The sequence below is a fragment of the Corapipo altera genome, unplaced genomic scaffold (assembly GCF_003945725.1).
Source record: "Corapipo altera isolate COAL_440 unplaced genomic scaffold, ASM394572v1 22b, whole genome shotgun sequence".
Taxonomy (NCBI): Eukaryota; Metazoa; Chordata; class Aves; order Passeriformes; family Pipridae; genus Corapipo; species Corapipo altera.
Genome location: NW_020884876.1, coordinates 15,516,089 through 15,538,587, shown reverse-complemented (window position 1 = coordinate 15,538,587; position 22,499 = coordinate 15,516,089). Strand labels below are relative to the sequence as shown.

Below are 22,499 nucleotides of genomic sequence, written 5' to 3'. Positions count from 1 at the left end.
GCATAAGGAGCAGGTTACAGAGTTTGGGTTTGGCTTTTTAAATCAGCACAACCAGCCTCTGGTCTGAATGGTGATGACTGGATCAATAAAAAATGTCAAGTTGTTGAAACACCTTGTTGTGCCACTCACAAAAAGCACTGCAGTGATCTACTTTGATGGTTAGAAAAGACAGTGAGTTGGGAAGTCCATGAGAAGTTACCCATCTAAACTTAAGCAATACTTTGAAAGTGTCCTGACAAAATCTGCAGGCTCTGTTAGGAGTTTAGATTTCTTGGAAAACAGAAGTTCCCTAACTATTCCAAGGCTCCAGATTAATTTTTCTGGTGTAAGGAGTTGCATGCTCCTACATTCTTACCTTCAGGCATACACCTATTATATGGCAACACTGTTGTGTCGTGGATAACTCTCAACTAAGGAACTATGGTAATTATAGATAAAAAATACTTACACATACTAAATGATTGGAACATTTTTTGTAGAAGGAGTCTTATAGGAAGATTTCAGAACCCAGTAGTGAAGTTGATGTTTATACTGTATTTCCAGGAGCTCAGCTCAACTGCATTGTAACTGCAGTCCTTGATGTAGGAAAGGAAAGCACAGGTTGCTATAAACCAGTAGCTGTGGTTCTGCTGACATTTTAACAGCAGCAGCCACAAGGTTAGTGCAAGCTATATATAATGCATCTCAAGAACTTCAGTCATACATGGGTCATTAGCACTGCTCTTTGACTGAACAGAGCAAAGGTGGGTACACTCACCCAGGGATCCAAGCTGAAAGTCTCATAAAGAGTATATTTCTGTCTGAATCAATGACACTAGGATATGTACAACTGAGGCCTCTCATTGCTATGGATGTGAAATGATTCATTCACACTACAAAAAAAAAAATTATCCAATATAGAGATTTTTAAGGGCAATAGATAAAGTGCTAGACAGAGAAAAAGCATATTTTTTTTTGTTATGTCAGGATGTTTCTTTCCGCTACTTCTCTGTAATGCTCTTACCCATATGGTCAAGATGGTTATTTAAAAAATTAAAACAGCATTCTGTGATACAGAATTGTGGTACTCTGCCAACAGGTATCCAGTGCAGAGATACATTTTCAAGATCAGTTCAGAATAGGAGACTTGGGTTTGCACAACAAGCTGGGGAGCTTCAGGGGTGGCTTTTGTGACAACATACCAGGAGCTGCCCCCATGCTGAACAGAATGAGTTTGATCCCTGCAGAGGCCATTCACTTAAGAGTTGGACTTGATGGTCCTTGTGGGTCCCTTCCAACTCAGAATATTCTGTGACTCACTTTAAAAAAAGAACCATTTTCAGCTAACTCCAAAATGGACCCACTCCTGGCCAGAGCAGAGATTCCCCTGCAACCTGTGGTGAGAACCATAAGGACACAAATTGTTTCCCTGCAGCCCATGCAGGCCCAGGTGGAGCCATGCTGTGGTCCATGGAGAGGAGTCCACATGGGAGCAGGTTTGCTGGCAGGAATTGTGACCTTGTGGGGAATCCACACTGGAACAGCGTGTTCCTGAGGAAGTTCACCCCATGGAAAGGACCCATGCTGGAGCAGCTCTTGAAGAACTGTATCCCATGGGAAGGACCCCACGCTGGAGCAGGGGAACATCATAAGGTAGAAGGAGTGGCAGAGACGTGTGATGAACTGACCAGAACTCCCATTCCCTGTGCCCCTGCTCAATTCAGGGAGGTAGGACTTTAGAAGAGTGGGGAAAAAAGAGTGGTGTTGAGCCTGGGAAGACAGGGGTGCAGGAAGTTGTGCATTTTTCCTTTGTTTCTCACCATTCTACTCTATTTTAAATAGATTACTGTAACACAGAGGCATTCATTTACTCCCCTCGTGAAATGCTATTGTTTCTGCCACAGAAATTTCTGAATTTTCAGATAGATATGATCTTCTTTCTTGTCCATTTTGTCATTAGTGATGAGGATCTCCATTTGAGCAGTAAATGAAGTGATTCATAATACTTCATTTTTTAATGGTTAGTATATACAAGAATTTCAAACATCGCATAAATACAGGCAAAACAAACCTCACAATTCCTCTGTTATACTATGCAAATATAATAATTACCTATAATAGATCAAATATAGAGCCTACCTGCCACTCAGTGACCTGAACTCACAGCGATGACAACAAATATTCACAGTTATTCACACTGCAGACAGATACAAGGTCAGGCTTTGAACAGTGCAGTGGAGAAATGGAAAGGGCTGCCTCAGTCATTGAGTTTTCAAACGTGCTACACTTATGAGTGTATATACATATGTATGCACACATGCTATAACCCAAGTCTTACTACAAGCTTTCTGCTTTGCCATACTACTGTGTGCCCACCTCAGATGACTGAATCTGTTGGAGCTGTGTCAGTCTTCTCTGAAGCACCTCACATACATATGAACACTTACACACAGTAAAAAATAATCACTCTAATAAATAGACATAGACCCTTTTCAAACTTTCCATTATAGCTATATAAAATACATGTTGTGCAGCAAATGCCGTGTAGCATCAGGTATTCTCTGTAAGAAAATCAGGCATTAGCAGGTCCTGGCTATTCTGTGCATCTTCAGTCTCAACACCAAGCTGAGAGTCTCTAGTTGGGGCTCCAAGCTCACACAGATGTCAAATGATTTCTCAGTAACTTTAATTTTAGTGGTGATGACTGTCAGGACACAAGAACACTGGAGTAGTAAGATAACCATTGTGTTAAAGATTATCCTCTTCCACGGAATGAATTCTTCAGTACATCAAAGGCACCCTGGACTGGAAGGCTGTGTTTGTGTGTGTGTATATGTTTATTTGTGTGAAGGCATGACATTGCAAAATTTACAATAAACAGAACACAAGTATTTCAACTAAGGAAACAGAACAGCCTGAGTAAACGAATATAGAATTGCTTTGAAGTAAAAGCATTGAGAACAAAATGTTTTTAAGAAACATGTAGAAAAAATATACCTAGACATCAATCCATTAAATTTTTTTCTCACTGTAACTCTCAAAAATGGAAAAGGTGTTGTAAAATGAGCTGTCACTTTCATTGCAATGTATTGTCATAAGCTCAGGCAACACAATCACTCTGTAAAACTTAAAATACACCAGGTAGAACACTAGGAGAATCATTTGTACTTTCTATTCTAAAACAAACTGAAGTCACCACTACCAAAATGAATGGAAACACTCTCTGAAGGGTTTTTTAACCTTATTTTTTATTGTTTTAATTTTCTAGTACTGAACATCAGTGCCATTGAAATACTCGCATTTCACATTACTCAAAGATAAGGGAACTCATGCTCCTTGGGGCAAAAGCCTGTCATCAGTAGACTAAATAGGCCTTTCACTGTTGAGTACAATTTGAATAGCAGCAAATTCTCTGTTTGGATAATAGCATGTTTATTCTGACACAACTGCATCTGATACCAAACATAACAACACTTCATTTGACTGCTAATGTCACAAACCCAAATGAGCTTCATGAAAGGTTATGTGGTTAATCTCTACTGACAGTCTCGCTGCTGCAGTTCCATTTTCAACAATACAGCCAAGTTAACCTGTACAAATCTATCCTGATCACATGAAATATTACAAGGCTGCTTGAGATATAACCTAAATTATGTTCACCTGGCTAAAATACTAAGTCATGTTTTGTGCTGTGCCCACCCTGCACTGTCCATTAAGGATTCAAACTTATGTATGCTCATACACAAGCTCTCATCTGGCTTCAGATGAAGTAGAAATAGGTCCCACAGTTCAGCATGATCATCTAGATGGGTCACCCTTGGAAGTAAGTTAACCATCAGATGTCCTGCCTTTCATCACAAAGACAGCTCAACCATTGCCACAACTTCAGTAGTCCAAGGTTTGCTGCTTTATGTAAGGTAAGAACTGTGGAAGGGATGGGCCATACAGAAGCCAGAGATTAGTGGTATTTTGAATAATATTTTAATAGTACTTTTGCTGAGTATGAAGAGTTGGGTGAAATGTTTTTATGTATTTCACAAAATCTCTCAAATTCTGTAGTAACTATGTCTTATCATTTACACTGTCTTGCCCCATGGATAGGTGCTGCATTTGTTTCAGACTTCACAGTAACATTAGACTTTGACTCATGACAAATTTTGACTCAAGACAATCAACTTCATGCTGTGGAACTGGATATTAGGTGGCTTAGACTCTTGGTTTTCTCATCGACTTCCACTGGAACTTTGAGTCTTCATGTCTTCAGTTAGCCTTTAGAGGCTAAATTTTCTAAGATATTAGAATGATACTCCCAAAAGAAAGATACATATGAGAATGTGGTAAGAAACATGCCAAAATTAATTTGTATTCATATAACCACAGAGTTCTCTGCTATATTTTCTGTTTTGTTCTTCTGACCCAGGAATCTCAATCTTTTCTCTCTGATTCACCACTTTTCTTCCCCAGCTCCTCCAGAACAGGTATCTTTCATCATCACCGTCTCTTACTTCCTCAAGGACTCCTCTATGATTTCAACAACCCCATGGTGGCTGGTTTCTAAGGAACTTGTACTATGATCTGCTGTCACTTCTGACATTCAATACCTCTAGACCTTTCCTATCTCTAGATTACTGATTTTATTATTCAGTAGTATTACTGGCAAGAGAGAGGTACACAGACAGTAAAAAGGAAAAAAATTATAATGGTCTGAATAGTAATAGCCTCTGATGTGCGCAAGTATCAGGGATGAATTGTCCAAAAACAGCCAAGAGAAATCTGGTGTTATTTACAGCTCTGTGGGGAAAACAAACAAACAAGCCGACACCTGCCAATACATTACTGGTTGAGGAACCCTCCTGAAATAAGACAACCAACAAAACAAATATGATATTTAATTCTTAGAGAAAATTGCTTTGAGGGAGGAATACTTGTGTTACTGACTGCTCTTGATAAGAAGCACATGATTTCTGGAGGCTGCTTGGGAAACTGTACTAGGTGAACTCCCATCTTAGAAATGGCCTAACATGAAGGTACACTCTTTGTACCGTTATGAAGGTACAATGGTATCCCACATAAATCACAATTGTGCAATGTAAGAAACCTTAATTTCCCTCCTGTGAGCTCTACCAGCAAATGTGGATTTCTTTCTAAAGACAATGTCAGTCTGCTGACAAAAGTTTTGATGGAAAGATATAGTGTCTCTAAAAACTCACTGTTTCCAGGAGGCAGCTTCCACTTCAAGCAGTGAAGCCAGAAATGTGGGAAGCTCTGCTGGAACAAGGGACATCCAGGTAAGTGGGTACCCTGGGAGAAAGCCTTAATCACATGTTAGAAGCCTCCATCACATGTTAGAACCAGAGTGGGTTTTTATCTTCAAGTCAAATATTTGCGTGAAAGGCTTCAAAACCATCAGTGCTAGGTGGGAAGATGGTCGAAAATGAAAGAAGAGCTGCTCAGGCCTAAAAAGGATTAATTCTGTTCTCCATTGTGACTAACGGGAAAGTTGTCTTAAAATTATGAGATGGATTGGCACGTCACTTCCACTGTCAGCTCCCTGTGCTCCACTTGTACATGCAGTGATTCACCAGAAGTGGGTGGTGGATAATGCAGAAGCGAGTGAAAGAAGATAGGATGAAATATTCCTTGCCATCCTGAGCTCATCTGCTGAAGATGAAGGTTATTTGTTCCTTGATCACTCAATGAGTATTTTCTAACCCATGTTAAATAAGGAACCTAACTGGACTTTTCAAAGGTTATTCTACAATACGATTGATCTGGCTGTTTTGTTTTTGTGTGGTACAGTCTCTCATAGGTTAATTATACTGACAGCTTTTCTGCAGTGCTGTGTTAATATCAACTGTCGAAGTAGTGCCTTGGTAAATGGGAAAGTCATTACTTTTTTGTGTCAGATTCTGCCACTTGTGCTCCCACAGACCTGCATGTCACTCAGTTCTCCAGTAGCTCTGTAATAGGACTATGATCAATGACTCTTCTTGTGCTAGAAGATAACAGCTGGTGAGAACAGCAGAATTTGTCTTTTCATGCTTTGTGCTATGACACACCCGACAATTTTTATGCTTTAAAATACTGCTCACTTAAGGAAATGCTCTGCCTTCCCATTGATTGTTCAGATAAAATTAAAACCACCCTTCAGATATTTCCTTCGGTAAGAACCGAGTTACTCAACTCGGAAAGGAAAACTGTTTGGGGGAAATCCATCGCCTCCCACCTGTTCTAAAATAAAAATTAAAGGGTGTTCGAGCAGCACGGATGAACACCTGCAGAGCTCCTCTCCAGCCGAAGCGAGGGGAGCTCAGGTCACCGCTCTGTGATTGCCTATCTGTGCTCCCGCTTCCCGGGGACTCGCAGCGCGTTTCACCTTTGCAAAATGCCGTGTCCTGAGCGCCAGGTGAGGCATTGAGAGCATCCCGTAAGCACCGGCGAGCGCGGGGTTTATTTACCGACTCACTGCATTTCCATGGAAACTCTAATTGTCACACCGTGCAGCGCCGGAATACCGGGCTCCAGGGCCGCCTGGAGCGGCCTCCCGAAATGCGCTAGCGCGGCGGCTCCAGCCCCGGCCCCGCCGGGCAGGCGGCGAGTGCGGCAGCGCCGGCCCCGGGGTGCGGCCCTCGGCCGCAGGCGACACCCGGCGCCTCGGCAGCGCCCGAGTAAGGTGCGCCGCCGGGCGGGGGGCTGCGCGCTTCCTTCTGCTCCCGCCCCGGCGGAGCCTCGCTGTGCCCGCCCGGGCTGGAGCCGTGACAGCGGCCCGGGGCTGCCCTGCCCTGCCCGGCTCGCCCCCACCGCCCCGCCGGGCGCCCGCAGAGGGACAGCGCAAAGGTAACGCGGGGCGGGCGCGGAGCCGCTGCGGGCTGGGCTGGGCTGGCGCAAGTTTAGGCGGGGCAGCGCCTTGCCAGCAGTTGCGCGGGACAGGGGGATTCGCTTGGGTGGAGGAGGCTCAGGGAGGGGGGATCTCGGCGGTCGCGGGCAGCGCGGGGCTCCAGGCTAAGCGCGGTGCGCGGTTCCGGACGCGGGGCGGTGCGGGCGCGCAGGGCAAAGCGGATCCCGAGGGAGTTGTGAGAGGGCAAAAATAGCAGTCGTCCCCGGTTTGGTGCCTTTGCCTCTGAGAGCCAGGAACTGCTGTGCTCCCTCGCAGAAAATGTAGCCGTGCCTTTCAAGTTTTCTGTTCTAACAGCCCGTTACGTTCCATAACGTTTACTTGGAGCTCGAGATATATTCTTGCTAGTTGGCTTTGGCATATTTCGGGAAGTTGTGTTCTTCTTGTCCCGGATAATGTTGCAGTTCTTCTTTCAGTCAGGCACAGAAAGAGGCATACCATTAACATGCACAGAAATCCGTTTTTCTGGACTTCTGAAGTAATTTCAATCTTTTGGATTCTCCCAGGTTCTCAGGCTAGTTTTTGCTGTTGCATGTAACGAACAACATCGGAAGTAGCAGCTTTTCATCTTTCGCTTGTATTGTGAATGCAACACTTGAGTGTTTTCAGATTTTGTCTCAGATTTATCTCAGTCTTTAATGATGTGAGGGTATAATTTCTCAAGTTGTAACAACACAGCTCAATGCTTTCCTTAAGCTTCCGTAGTCGGGCAGTAACAGCCTGTCTTATTAACTATTTACAGCTGTGTAGAAGTTTAAAGACCTTCTCTGACTTTTTCTATGCAGTCTTGATATAACTCCAGTATTATGGAGGCAGAAAGGCTGTATTTCCTACGTAATTTTCACATTTTGCTTCCTCCATAAGACTATAAATCATTCACAGCTATAAAGATTAATTTTCCTGTTACAAAGATAGAACTGATTAGACTATACAAAGACCAGCCAGTCAGAGTTAATAGGTATTAATATTGTAGGATATAAGCTCTTAGGCATGAATAAACCTTAATGTAAGTATCTCATCTAATAGAAGGAACATTTCCTGAGAAAACAATTGCTTTCAGAGGATGATGGTTACCCATCTAACTTTTGTGTTCTTGAAAATTTCCCTTTAAATATTTAGAGAAATAGCCAGACTATTAACTCTCCTAAATTGTCATTTATAGATTTTGGTTTTTAAGTGATAGCTTTAAGTGAAATAATGATATTAATTACAAGATAGTAAAAATATTAGCATATTTTGGGTTATGTGGTACTTCTAACTCAGCTACACCTGAATAATGGTTTCATTTCTCCCTGTCAATCTCAGGCCCTAGACCAACTGCAGCTGAAGCATGTTTTTGATGAAAATAAGAATCACAGTAATCAGAGAGTCACACTGAGGTATACCATAAATTATTGTAATTTAAGGAGGTGTTATTTGAAATTTTTCAAGAGCATGTACACCATCTGTTATAAAATACATTTTACTGTACTCTTAAATGTTAACTGCATTGATTTGAGTCTTACAGTAAATATTCAAATCCACCTTGGGCCCTGCCACGATACTGAAGTCTCTCCTGCCTTTTGCAGCCTAGCCTTCTGTCTCAAGCATTCCATTGAAATTAAAGAAGACCTAAGCAAACCCACATAAAGCTCACAGGGTATGAGCTCATATAGGTGTAGCTGGGCACAGCTGGGAGTGTACACAGACTAGGATCACCAAAAGGGAACCTCATTTGCTTGACTGATTGATGTAGGAGATGAAAGTGATCCAACCTGTGGAGCTGACAGCTGAAAATCTCCATCAGGTACCTTCAGACTGACTAAATTTGAGCTTGAAAACAGGTGCAAGAGCACTCTGACACTGTGTTGCATTCAGTTGAGAAATACACTTCAAATATGAGGAGAAGGTTTTTAAAAGAGACTATATTATTTAATTCTATTTCCCACAGTGGGATTTTCATGAATCTCCATTGCCCTAAAAGCTGCACCCATGTGCTGCACTGGGTTTGACCAACTGTCAAGAGGGAGAGTGAATCTCTCAAAGTAGAGGCAGCTGTTAAAACAAAGCAGGAAGATAAATGCTAATAAGTGCACATAGCCCTGTGAAATCAGTGGCATGCTAATGAAGATCAATTATGCAGGAGGAACACTTGTTTACACCTTTACTGCCACTGGCACTCAAGCTGAGAGCAACTGGTTTCTTTTGATCAGGAGAGGATGCTCGGAGACAAGAGATCCACTTGGCATCTTTTGAAATTTGGGGACAAAAGTTGCTTTCATTTTACACATCCAAAATGAAAATAAAGTCATCTTTGGACATTTTGCAAAGCAAATTTTGTCAGCACAGTAGTAGTTCTCTGCTGAAATCAGCAGATTATAGTGTTATTCCTTCCCCTCTGTCTTTCTGCCACTCTGAAACTGTGATTAGAGATGGTGCAGGAGGGGCTTCAGTGTACTACAGACTCCTGTGGTGCCCCAAGTGTCCAGCTAGAGCCCTAAGAGATCATGTTGTGGCTTCTTCCAGAGCTCCTTCCTCATGGAAATGAGGGCATGTGATAGGGAAGATGGCACCTTCTCATCTCTCACTCCAGGCAGAAGGCAGCCATAGCTCAGAAGGGATGGAGCTGGAGAGCCCATGCTGGACTTCACAGGCATGGCTACTAAGCTCTTCCATGTTGATGTTTCTCAATAAAATATGTCTGCTTCAGGAAAACCAGTATAATCACTTTTTTTTAAAAAATAATTCTATTAAAAACATAATGAGCAGTTCTGCTAAAGCCATACTGCAGGAGCTCCATGTGGAGGTATAGAAATCTACAGAAATCTAGCATTCATTTAATGAATATGTTACAGTATAACAACACTTAAATTTTGTTCTCTGGTCCTAGTCTTAGGATTATCTGTATGGAATATAAATTTCTAGAAGATAAAATAATGGTGCATCTGACTTGAAAGTCAGACTGACTTGAAAGTCTGACTTGAAAGTCTCTTCCTTTTCACTTTTAGTCACCCAAAGCTGAAAGTGGTAGAAATAACAGTGATACCACCAGATTTGTTTCAATTCTCCTCATAGAATCCATTGATTAAAACTAAGCAAAACTTAATGAAAAGATAAAGATTTCTTTACAGATCATAACACGTAATTAAAATGGAATGGATTAACTAGATAGAGAGCCTTTTCTACCAATAGAAATGCCTGCTTTTTCTCCATTCACTGATGAACCTATGGCCTATGAACCTTTTCAATGACGGCAAATATCACCAAAAAGTCTAAAGAGGGAGTTGTAGTTTTGTTACACACATACATAGCTGCTATTATAACTTAAACACTGGTATGCATCTTTACTACTCAATATGACCTTCAAATGTCATGATGTGTGGGAATTTAACTGCTACTGAAAATACCTGTAGATACACTAAAAGCAACCCTAATCTCTGGGTTTCTGGTAGAGAAACAGTAACACCAGTTTGTTTCTTCTTTTACAGGTTCATCCTTCAACCTAGTATCAGTTAAAATAGAAGACTCCGCAGAATGATTGCTGTTAGAACAGAGTTACTTATGGAGGCACAAAAAATAAATGAAAAGCTCATTTCTTCAGAGTCATCACCACTTTGAGAGCATTGTAAGAGTTTTTGAGGGTTTTTTTGAATCTCAGGATGGTACTGGATTTCCTTTTCTATTAGTCTTAGGTGATTAGTAACTAAGATTTGGAGAGATCCAGCTCTTGAATAATGTTTCATTTCCCTTTCTCAGATAACTCTTGATATGGTTCAAACCTGCTATCAGGTAATGGGATGTTCCATTAGTAAAGCTCTTTTAATCTGTGCAAGATATAAACTGGAAAAGGAAGGTGTCCAAGTAAAACAAAAATTGCCCAGAATGACACTAATGGCTTTTCTTTATTAACTCTTCAGTTATGCAAAGTTTTTTCCTACACAGTTCTCAGCCAAGTGTGTAGTGTCGTGGAACAAAGATAATAGAATGTTCACCCTGAAAATATTAGGGAGGTAATGTTTCATATTGAAACACAACAAGGAGTTGAAATGGCTTTCATCAATCAAAAGAGTGTGCAGATTAGAGATGGCCTGCACACACTGAAATCTGCAAAATCATCAGTCAGCAAAATCCACCTTCATGCTGAACAAAGAGAAAAAAAATGATACAAGTGTGACATAACAGGGACATTATGCCATAAGCCTGAGGTATGGAGATGTATCTTATCCAGGGCAAAGCTCTGCAGGGGTGTTCCTCCGACAAAAGTTATGTAGAGTCATACTTAGGGAAAAGAAAGAAATTTCAGCAGATTTTGAAAGTCATTGTGGTATGCAGATCATACTGGTTTTGTTTGGTTAGTAGCAAGTCAGAGAAATTAGCTCAGAAAAAATAAATAAAAAACTATTTCCTTCACTAGCTAATATTTGTATAAAGAGAAGCCCACCAAAATGAAAATTTCTGATAATATCAACATAGAGAGATTAGATCACTTACAGAACCTGTAATCTGCTTCCTTAAAGTTGATCTAGAGGCAAAAGTAGTCTCATATAGCATTGTTTGTCTATTATATCGTTTCCCACCATTTCATTAAAGATTGGGAAAAATTGAACAGAAATAATATGCATTAATGCTGCTCTGCTTGTATGCACACAATTATAAAATTTAGGTTATCTAAATTCACATATCCAGTTCTTACTTCTATTTTAGCTATTTTAAAGCACTTTAAGATTGAGAGAAGCTGGCAAGGCTGACTTCTTGTCACTTCTTCCCAACACATTACTTGCAAGATTTTTTTTTTTTAAATAAGTATTCCTACTTTTACATGAGGAACCTTCCCATCACAACATCACAACACACTGTCAGTGAATATTCTGAGGTTGTTTTAAGGTTTGAGCTTTCCTTTGGCACATGACAGGAGGAGCACACGTGATGTGAAGGAAGGAACACGTCCACATGTGTACAGGAAGCTGAGTAACATTATTGCACTTTGAAGAAGTCAGCACCATACAGCTCACAGAGGAGCCTTGAAGAGCCTTGCCTTTCTAAGGTGACAGAGTTAGCCTTCTGCTCAATTTATATATGGTTTAGTGTTGTTTAGATGTTCCTGTTTTCTCTTATATAAGATTTCTAAACATTAAGCAATTTTGTACAGGGCACTGGCACTCTGGAGAACTTTGAAAAAAACTTTAGTACATGCTAGTGTTTAAGGTAAACTGAAGATTGAACTAAATTCTCATGTCTTTCTGTTTGTTCTAAAATGAAGACTAATACATGAAGATTCTGTAGGCATTATAACTTTGTGCTCAGTTAGGTTTTAACGTTAGATGTTTCTGTGCTGAATAATTAGTGGTTCACTGAATTTTCAAATGGCTGTGTGGGGTTTGCTTCCAATTAACACTGTCCTCTTTGTATTACATCCAGTTACTTTAGATATTTTATAGGCAGTTTTCCTTTCTGCTTGAGCACCAGTTAAAATATGTTCAACGCTTAATAGAAAATGGTTTCTATATCCACCACATTAGGAATTCCATCTTGGATCACTGACAGTGGATTTCCTGGTCGTTTTTAAAGGCTTTCACTTATTTTGTGTTAGTTCTCTACTAGCAAGGTAAGAAATGCTAGTGCAGTCATTAGCATATGTATTTTCAGGTGCCTTCATTATAATTTGCTGTGATACAATGATTAGGCATGTGCCCAGATGGTGACTGCTATTTCCTTACCCATATCGATGGGCTGTTATGCACATGAGTAATCTCACCAACTCGAGATGACTTGCTTTTATAGCTAACTGTTCCCTCATGGAAAGTCTGACAATATAGTCTATAGCAAAGCACAGTTAAAAGCCAGCATTATAATGCAGAACCTTAAATTGCCATTCTCCCATGTGAGCAGCCGGGTAGGAGGCCAAGGCATGCTGAACACCACATGGTAAAACCTACGTAACTAATTCATGTTGACCTGAAGTTATATAGGATCTGCCTCACAGTAGACTAACATGACTAGTAATTTATTTGCATTGAGGTGACACCAGGTAAATTTATGTTCCTTTACATTCTGATTAACAGCAATATCATTGTTCCTTCAGATGCTAATTAATGCCTTTCTCGTTCTAAGCAGGACTGTAAAATGGATTTAGGATTAAAAGACCATACCAACAGGACACCAACCAGGAATACATCTGCTACTACAAAGAATTTTTCTGCCTGGGAAGACTATAAGAGTAGTGTTGATGACATACAGTACTTTCTTATTGGGCTGTACACACTTATAAGTCTGGCTGGCTTTATGGGAAATCTGCTTATACTAATGGCCCTACTAAAGTGCAAGCAGAAGACAATAATAAACATTCTCATAGGTAACTTGGCCTTTTCTGACATCTTGGTTGTGCTGTTCTGTTCGCCTTTCACACTGACATCCATCCTGCTTGATCAGTGGATGTTTGGCACTGTCATGTGCCATGTAATGCCCTTCCTCCAATGCGCATCAGTTCTAGTTTCAACTTTGATGTTAATATCTATTGCTGCAGTCAGGTACCGTATGATAAAATATCCCCTTTCTAGCAATCTAACAGCAAAACAAGGCTATGTCTTAATAGTGACCATTTGGGCCTTTGGTTTTACAATTTGCTCCCCTCTGCCAGTTTTCCACAAAATTGTGGACCTCAGCAAAACTCTGAATTTAGAGGCACTGGAGAACAGACTCTTGTGTATCGAGTCATGGCCTTCCGATTCCTATAGAATTGCCTTTACAATAGCCTTACTGTTCATGCAGTACATACTGCCGCTGGCGTGTTTAACTGCTAGTCACACGAGCGTCTGCAGGAGCATAGGCTCTAGACTGTCAAACAAGGAAAACAAGTTTGAAGAAAAGGAGATGATAAACCTAGCTCTTCATCCCTCTAAGAGCACTAGCACACAGGTGCAGTCCTCTGGGCACTCCAGGTGGAGCTGTGCCTTTGGCAAAAAGCACCACAGAAGATACAGCAGGAAGACTTCAAGTGTGATGCCAGCTATTTCAAGGCATCATCAGGATACTCATTCAAGAGATCTCCCTGAAACCTCTGGCACAGAAAAAAGTCAGCTCTTTTCCTCCAGTAAATTCATCCCTGGGATTCCTATCTGTTTTGAAATGAAACCAGAAGAAAATACAGAGATCCAGGACATGATTACAGTATCCCGATCCATCGTCAGAATTAAGACAAGATCAAGGAGAGTTTTTTGCAGATTGACAGTGCTAATCCTAGTTTTTGGTTTCAGTTGGATGCCTCTTCACCTTTTCCACATTGTGACAGATTTTAATGCCACTCTCATTTCTAACAGACATTTTAAATTAGTATATTGCATATGCCATTTATTGGGTATGATGTCCTGCTGCTTGAATCCCATCCTTTATGGGTTTCTTAACAACAGCATAAAAGCTGATTTAATGTCCCTTATCCCACGCTGCCAAATACTATGATTTTATGTGCCCCAAGATAAAGTAAAACAAACAAGTATGGCTTTCAAGCCTACTGGCGTGCATAGCTGTAAAAGATAAATTACTTTAGTTTAGTTAGTCTGACTTGGTTATGATTAGTAGCATTTTGTGTGAATGGATAGTTCTATGGCTGCATGTATTTCTTGCATTGGGCAGAATTATATACATATGTTATAACATTTCTCTATCTGTTACATATAGGAAACCATGCCCAGTGTACAAAACTGGAATACCGTTTTCATTATCTGAAATGCTGGCAATCTGTACTTTGGAATTATACAGAATATATGATGAATAATAAATGTAAGACAGACTACTTAGACATATCAGTATTAACTGTCACAAAACTATAATAAAATACATATAATTTACTAAATAACTATTGTTGAGACTATTTCAGTGCCAACTTTGACTGTTTTCTAATATAAACATCTCTTTCTGAATGTGATTAGAAAAATATTTTTACTTAGCTCTTTGAGTCATAGTTTGCAATATCTTTGCAATATGCTTTGCTGCTGGTTCCTAGGCTGCCTTACTCCTTGGTTTGAGGGTTGTTGTTCTTGATTGTTTCCATCTCACCAATGTTTACCCAGTACAACCTATCCCTGATTTCCTTAGCCAGTTTTCACTCTGGCTTGTCATTTTATGTAATTTTCCGCCAGCCTGAACTTATCTATAGTTATGCCTTTGTTCTTACAGTGATGACACCCCTGAACATACAACATACTTCTGATCAGAGTAAGCCCTCATTACCTAAGCAAGTGATAGTGGAAAGAAAAAGAAAATGGAAAGATAGCAGGATTTTTTCTTTTCCTTTACAAAAAAGCAAAAGCTTACTGCACTTCATTATAGCTGACCCACTTGCTTTGGAAAGCTTTAACAGCTTTCAAATAAATTTGTGCATGTGTGCCTTGACAGGTGGGAGGGATGGGCAGAGTGGATTATTTTTAAATTCAAGAAAGGCAAGTGCAGGGTCCTGCCCCCAGGGAGGAATGACCCCATGAACCAGTGTTTCTGGTGTGTGACCTGCTGAAAACAGCTCTATGAAGAAGGACCTGGAGGGTCCTGGTGGACAACAAGCTGTCCATGAGGCAGCAGTGTGTCCTTGTGGCCAAAAAGGCCAGTGGTATCCTGGAATGCATTAGGAAGAGCATTGCCAGCAGGTCGAGGGAGGTGATTCTGCCCCTCTACTCAGCCTTGGCGAGGCCTCAGCTGGGGTACTGAGGGTACAGAAGTGTCCACTTCTGGCCTCCTCAGTACAAGAAAGAAGCTCCTGTAGCAGGTCCAGTGGAGGGCAACAATGATGATTAAGGGACTCGAACATCTCTCTTATGAGAACAGGCTGAGCGAAATGGGCCTGTTCAGCCTTGAGAAGAGATGAGTGAGAGGGGACCTCATTAATGGCTGTCAGTATCTGAAGGGAGAGTTTCAAGAGGATGGATTCAGGCTCTTCTCGGTGGTGCCAAGCAATAGGACAAGAGACAACAGGCAGGAACTGATGCACGGGAAGTTCCACCTGCATATGAGAAAGAACTTTACTGTGTGAGTGACCAAGCACTGGAACAGATTGCTCAGAGAGGTTGTGGAGTATCCGTCACTGGAGATATTCAAGAACCATCTGGATGCCATCCTGTGCCATGTGCTCTAGGGTGACCCTGCTTGAGCGGGGAGGTTGGACCAGATGATCCACTGTGGTCCCTTCCAACTTCACCCGTTGTGTGAATCTGTGCATGCACACACCCGTGTGCAAACACACACACACACACATACACACATGCTTTCTACATCTCCCTCTCCTCTCTCTTTTTCTCCTTTTTAACCAGATCAGTATTTTTCCTTCCAAATTTAAGTCACATGCATCTTCCCTAAGTCATATTACATTTCACAGCACAAATGCAAAGAATACATAATAAAAATATAAATAAATAAACAAACACATATATATATATATATATTTTCCCCCTCCGGATTACTCTAGTTTAATAATCCATCTCTGCCCTCAGGATTCAGTACATGTACAAAGCCTTTGCCTATTTAAGTTGTAAAACCTCTCCTCAGGTCTAGCTGGTGATTATTTCCTTTTCTCCACTAAGATTTTTAATCCAATAGGCCTTTGTATGTAGCTTCTACAGGCTGAGAAATAAAGTTTTTCTTTTTATAAATGGGTGGTTGGAAACGGTCAGTGTGCATTTTTTTTCCTCAAGATACTTCCCTTCCAGTTAGTCTTTAAAAGTGAAAGCAGTTCTTTTATTTTGAGGAATCATCAACTTATTTTTATCACAGTGCTATCATTCTGAGACCTTTTCTCCCCAAGCCACTACCTGCTGAGGAGTTTATTACATACTAGTGGGTAATAGCTTCTACCCTTAAGGTATTTTTCTGAAGTCTAGTTCTCAGTAACTTGTTGTTCTTTGTTTTCATTAGTGATATGCTTTAATAGTTTCTTCCTGGACACTGACTATTGTATTTTGCAGATTATTATCTCCTAAAACCCTACAACATGTCATTAAATAGAGTACAAATGGTATAGAATAGACACTGCTGGAACAGTATATTTTAAAATAGCTTTTTAAACATTTTAAGTACTTCAATTTAAAAATATTTATGGCTAGTCTTCGTAGATAAAATTAGGAGAAAGTTAACTACATTTACATCCAGAGCACAATGATGTAGTTCTATAGAAATTACAGCATCTTATGCCCTATTTCTGCCTACAAATTTTCACGTAATTGTAATATATCATTTAATCTTATTTATACCGTGTGATATAGCCAAAGAGTATAAAAGGATAAGAAAGCTTGAAATATTCCTTCTGACTTTAATTATTTATTTTTTCAGTGTACTGTTCTCTTCCTTCCTAATTGTTATTTATTTTCTATTCCTTCCTTTCTTTCAGAATTTCAACTGTTTTTAACTCCTACACTGAGGATTGTTATTTTATATAAATTAAATGTTTATGTAGTAGTTACTCTTTTCAGATCAAATTCTACTCACTTTATATGACACATAGAATCATACTAGGGCTTGAATAAGGCCTTCCTCTCATTTCTGAGATGCACAAATATTAATCTGTAAACTGGAGATTTTATTTTTATATCTCTTTGCCTGGATGAAGTCAATAACTGTGTTCCCTACTCTTTACACTGATCAAAGCACAACAAATTGTAATTTGGCAATGGAGAATTAAATCAAGACAGCTATTGAACTTCTTTAGTCCTGTGCCATCTAAATCTGTCATCTTCTCTTTTTTTTTTAAGTCAATCAATGGTGGCAGAATGTGTATTTTCTTTTTATATATAAAGCAATCATCAGCATTATATTTCCAAAATGTCCTTGTCTTTCCTCTGAATTGTTAAATAAAAATAAAATAACTTTTCTACCTTAAATTTTACTTCAACAGCCAGTGTAGCTTGGTTCCAGTATCAGCAAGGAATACATACAAAACAAACAGGAGCAGTAGCAAGTGAAATCAGGCAGAAGGCTCTTCCCAAAAGAGTAACTTCTATGAATGGGACAGAAAACAACTGAACTATCTATTTAACATTTTCCCAGTCTAGAACATTAAAAAAAAAATAAAATTCTAAACACAAGGATCCCTCTACCCCATGCTTATTGAGTAGGCCTCATTTAGTTTGAGCTGCAGTAGATGCTTCTATGGCTTCATGTCCAACAGTGACTGGCAGTGTGGTGGTGTCTTCATCATATATGTCAATATTTCTTGGGAAAATGTATGTCACCACAATATCCAATGACATTTTATCATTCTCATATATAGACAGATATATTCACAGGTACAGATATGCACACTTCCTAGAGAACACAGCACATTAAAATGGATTTTCAAGTGGCACATTTAATCAAGTCCTTAGGCCAGCTAAAGTCTACCCCTTCTGTAACTAAAAATCTGAATAAACAGTAAGATAGGAGTTTTTTCTTGATAGCATCCACTAAATGCAATCAGGAAAGACCAGCTGCAGAGCCACGTATCCATTGCAATGGTACAGTGATTCCTCACTATTAATAAAAAAAAAAGAAAAAACAAAAATGGAAAGAAAACCTCTCAGCTGTTCTTTGCGTATGATGGGAAGACTCTCATGAGAAAACTAAATTGGGCTGACACTAGAGTACATTTACTTAGGTTGTGGCGAAGAGGCTGGAGCCTCTGTGGTTCTCCATAGTGCTACATCAACAGTGGCTGGGAGAGACAGTTATGGCTTCCATGGGTCTAGAGTAGCTGTAATCTCAGCAGGCACAGCAGAGTCCCTACCTGGGGTCTGGCAGGCAGGGAAACTGCATCCCAGGCAGATGCCTGGTGGGACAGAGCCAGCCCTGGGTAGGGTTGTGTGGACTGGAGAGCAGGTGGGGACACAGTGGGAGACAAAAACTACATTGCTTCTGTGTTGGCTGCTGGTTGAAGCCTTTTCCAGGTGCACAACCCTGTTCCTGGAGCCTGGAAGCTCTCATGACAAAATATTCCCTTCTCAGCAGCACGAACACCTGAGAAAAGGGAAAAAAATCCACTGATTTGAAGATGTGCGAGAACCAAGAAGAGGAGCACAGTTAGGAAGAAAAGTGTTCATTCCCAACCATTTTGAGATAGGTTCCAGCTCTCCTTTTGAGAACTATAGGCTGGGTAGCATGGAAAACTTTTCTATCTAATGATTATTAATACATTAAAAAAACCTTCTGTAATTCATAGGGGTCTGTCAGCCATCACTGCACTTTTGAAAAGAAAAAATATCAATAGATTCTCACAGTAGTCCCAATATCTCTCTGTAGCATTCAAGATAAACAGTATTAAATTTCATAGTCTCCAGAAAGATTCTTTCATAAATACTGTGAGGTCCGGGAATATAGCCTATGATTTTGATGAAAGACAAATTATGCCTATAGTATTTGCATTAAAAAGTCCTGGCCAGAAAATGTATTAGTACAGCGTGGAACAGTCTTAGTGTGGTGTCAGGACTCTGGTCCTAAACAATTCTCTTCCTTTTTCCCTCCTGAGACTGCAGTAATGGTATAAAATCATAATCCCCACAACTCGAAAAATGATTAGATAAAATTTTGAACCATTTTTGACCATGATATGTGGTTTATAATCTCTGAGGTCAGGTTTCTTTTTCTTTCATAGGGTTCTTCTATACATAGTTGAATGCAAACCCCTCTTTTTTTTTTTCCCCAGAGCCTTTTACGCGCAATATGTAATGAAGACTCCAGAAGTTGCTTCGTTTTGATCCAATAATATCTATCTTTATCATATATTGCTTGAAAGTTGTCTTTGCACTGAAGGTAGGTAGAGCTGTTGTTATTGTTAATATTCAGTTTTAGGAAGGAAGAGAAACAAAAGAGAGAAAGACAAATAAAAGCAGATCCACACTAGCTACCCACATTCTGCCAGTGACAAAGGAATGTGTCAGAGCCAGACCTTTCTCAAGGATCTGCCATGGACAATGAGTTTGTAATAGTACCATTGAACATTACTAATCCCACATGTGACCAGGAAGCCTATTGTAAATTTCTGAACCTGAGTAAGTAACAGCTCATAACTGAGTATGTGTACAAGTACTCTCGAAATTACCCCTCTCAAAATTTTTCTTCAATGCAAAAGCATTTTCTTTTCAAACATTTGATAAAGATAGATTTGCCTGTGCTCACTCATAATGCATCATGCTGTGCCATTAAGACAATCTGTGTCATCATACTAGGCCATGAATCTATACACATGCCAGTGAGTCTTACCACAGTACCTATTTTTAAACCTCTCAAGACTCAGACATATGAGAAACATCTGCTCTACTCCAAAGCTTACCATGATCTCATGCCCCCCTTATCCGACTTCATCTCAGTTTTAAAAAAACAAAAACCAATACTTAATAAAGTTTGTCCATGGTAAAAACAGTCTTACTGATTCTGATGCAGTTTTTCAAAATACTGATTTCCTCAGAAAGAACATAACTGCAGACAGGAAGATGTGATTACAGTGTTTTTCTAAAAACTGAGCTATGTATTAATAACAACTAGCACCATTGTTATGAATGTAGTGTAACTATAAAAGTGAGACATTTATTAATCTTGTTTGCTTTTGAAGAGAAAATATTGTAAAAATTATTTCATTCCATGCTAATCTTAGGAAACATTGCAAAATAAAATATTGCCGCAAACCAAATTCAGTTCTTCTGAACAAGGAGGAATGGTCCATTTTGCCCTTGTAGTCACATTGAGATGATTCTTTTAATAATAAGACTTAAAAAAGGTCCTTTGGGCAGTAGTCAGAATTGTGATTTGACATTTAAGATTAAAGAAGGTTGGCCCTGCTCTTACATCCAGTTAAAAAAATATTTGCTTTATCTTAGCAGGAAAAGGTTCATATCTGTATCACTTGAATGTCACATTAACTGAACATTTTATGAGGAAACATTTATTACTGTCTCTGGGAACAAAATGATGTACAAAAGGATTTTAAAGAGACTTCTGGTGCAAAATTTCTCCAGCAAAGTAGCTTAGTGATGCTCAAACAGTTGTTCGTCTCTTCAGGCTCAGTAGGAACCACAAAGACACAAAACCCATTCTATGACAGACCATTAGACTATTAATTACAATTTTAACTATAAATATTTCTTTAATTGAGAGAAAAATAGCTAAGCAAGGAGATAAATAAAACCATCCCTACTACAAGTAATTTTAGTGCCTCTTCATAACTTACATCCAGACTTTCTTATGTTGAACAAGATGGTAACTGTGTTTTAACTTCTAGTAGTTCCCTTGGCTTTATGAGGCTCTCCACCAACTTGGGATTCATTCAGTATTCATAAGGATATTTGATTCTTGGCCAAAGTGTTAAGAAGCTGTGCAAGAGGTCAGAATTTAATCTAAATCTTTACTTTCTGATGTTTTTTTGTTGGTTTTTGTTTTCTTTATTTCTTTTTTTTCCCTCCATTTTTTTTTTTTTTTTTTGATGTTAGCACAACTGGGAAAAGCTGTTTACTGCAGGAAAATTAAACTTATTTTTATGTAACTACTGGGACCAAATACAGGCAAAACAATTATGTATTTTTTAAGGCTCCATCCGTTCCAAGGCACATCTCATAAAGGTAATTGTCTGAAGCCTCGATGATACATTCTCTCAATTAATATCCTAGAGCATGAAAACACATTTCAGATAGCATAGCCTCATCTGATCCTGGCTGCAAATAACTCAGAAAAAAAAAATTCAGAACCTCATTCCTTCTGCAGAACTAAATTGCAATATACTCTACTTGAGATTGCTCCTTAAGACCATTCAGGGAATGAAGCTTATTCAGGGCACAGTTGATCTCTTACTGGTTTTGTGGGAGTCCATTCTTCAGAAAAGCTGCTGCAAGGCCGTTTATGTCACACAAATTACATTTAGTCCCCAGGAGCTCTCAGGGGCACGTAACACCAATCTCCCCCTTGCACACCTGCAGTCAGCAGGGGCCCTCAAGTGCTCTTCCTTTCACAGAAGAGAAGAGGTGGCTCAAAAAAGCAGTGAAAGAGACTGCAAACTCTATGGTACTTTTTTCCCCTCTTGATTTGAAATAGTCTAAAATTGGAGACCTTCCAGAAATTTGTGGAAAACACCTGTGTGAGACTTTTTTGAGACAGAATGAAGAATCATTTCCCAGAGATGAAGTGGAATGAAGAAATCTGTCTGTGCAGGACTAGATGATTAATTCAATACATCCAAGATCTTAGGGCCTTACTAATTGTATGGGGAAAAAAAGTAGATATTTGAATATGCAGTTTTGATTATTTTAAGATAAATTTATTTTAAGTAATTGGAGTCTTACATTCTGTCATATGCTCTGACCCAAGCAACTTCACATTGTAATACTGTTCCAACACCAAACTACCCTTTGCTGTTAAGCTATTCACTCCATTTTTCTTGGGCCATGTAGAGGTTTCATTTCACCCCAACCAGCAGCCAAGGCCCACACAGCTGCTCACTCACTCCCCCACTAGCAGGATTGCATAGAGAATTGTAAGGGTAAAAGCCAGAATACTCTTGAGTTGAGATAAAGACAGTTTAATAGGGAAAGTAAAAGCTGCACATGCAAACAAAGCAAAACAAGGAATTCATTCACTGCTTCCCATGGGCAGGCAGGTGTTCAGCCATCTCGAGGAGAGCAGGGCTTCATCATGCATAATGGTTACT

At 39.7% G+C, this 22,499-nt stretch overlaps 1 protein-coding gene across 18 annotated transcripts; it reads left to right on the top strand.

Moving 5' to 3' along the window:
• The first annotated feature begins 5,498 nt into the window (after positions 1-5,498).
• On the top strand, positions 5,499-14,705 carry NPY5R (neuropeptide Y receptor Y5). 18 transcript variants are annotated; one of them, XM_027636146.1, is made up of 5 exons: positions 6,659-6,816; positions 7,660-7,708; positions 8,180-8,253; positions 10,342-10,478; positions 12,965-14,705. In XM_027636146.1, exons 4-5 carry the CDS (start codon positions 10,434-10,436, stop codon positions 14,306-14,308), a joined length of 1,389 nt encoding a protein of 462 aa, XP_027491947.1. In that variant the 5' UTR covers positions 6,659-6,816; positions 7,660-7,708; positions 8,180-8,253; positions 10,342-10,433; the 3' UTR covers positions 14,309-14,705. The 18 variants fall into 18 exon arrangements, 16 of the variants coding, with proteins under 16 accessions (XP_027491952.1, XP_027491950.1, XP_027491954.1 ...); XM_027636148.1 differs by lacking the exon at positions 6,659-6,816 and adding an exon at positions 7,181-7,352; XM_027636149.1 differs by lacking the exons at positions 6,659-6,816; positions 7,660-7,708 and adding an exon at positions 6,403-6,652.
• Positions 14,706-22,499: the final 7,794 nt, after the last annotated feature.

Bases quoted from the DNA above. Each gene is read 5' to 3' on its own strand.
- NPY5R (XM_027636151.1), top strand. From the start codon at position 10,434: ATGAAAAGCTCATTTCTTCAGAGTCATCACCACTTTGAGAGCATT. The intron at 10,479-12,964 runs GTAAGAGTTTTT...TCTCGTTCTAAG, and splicing joins ATCACCACTTTGAGAGCATT to CAGGACTGTAAAATGGATTT.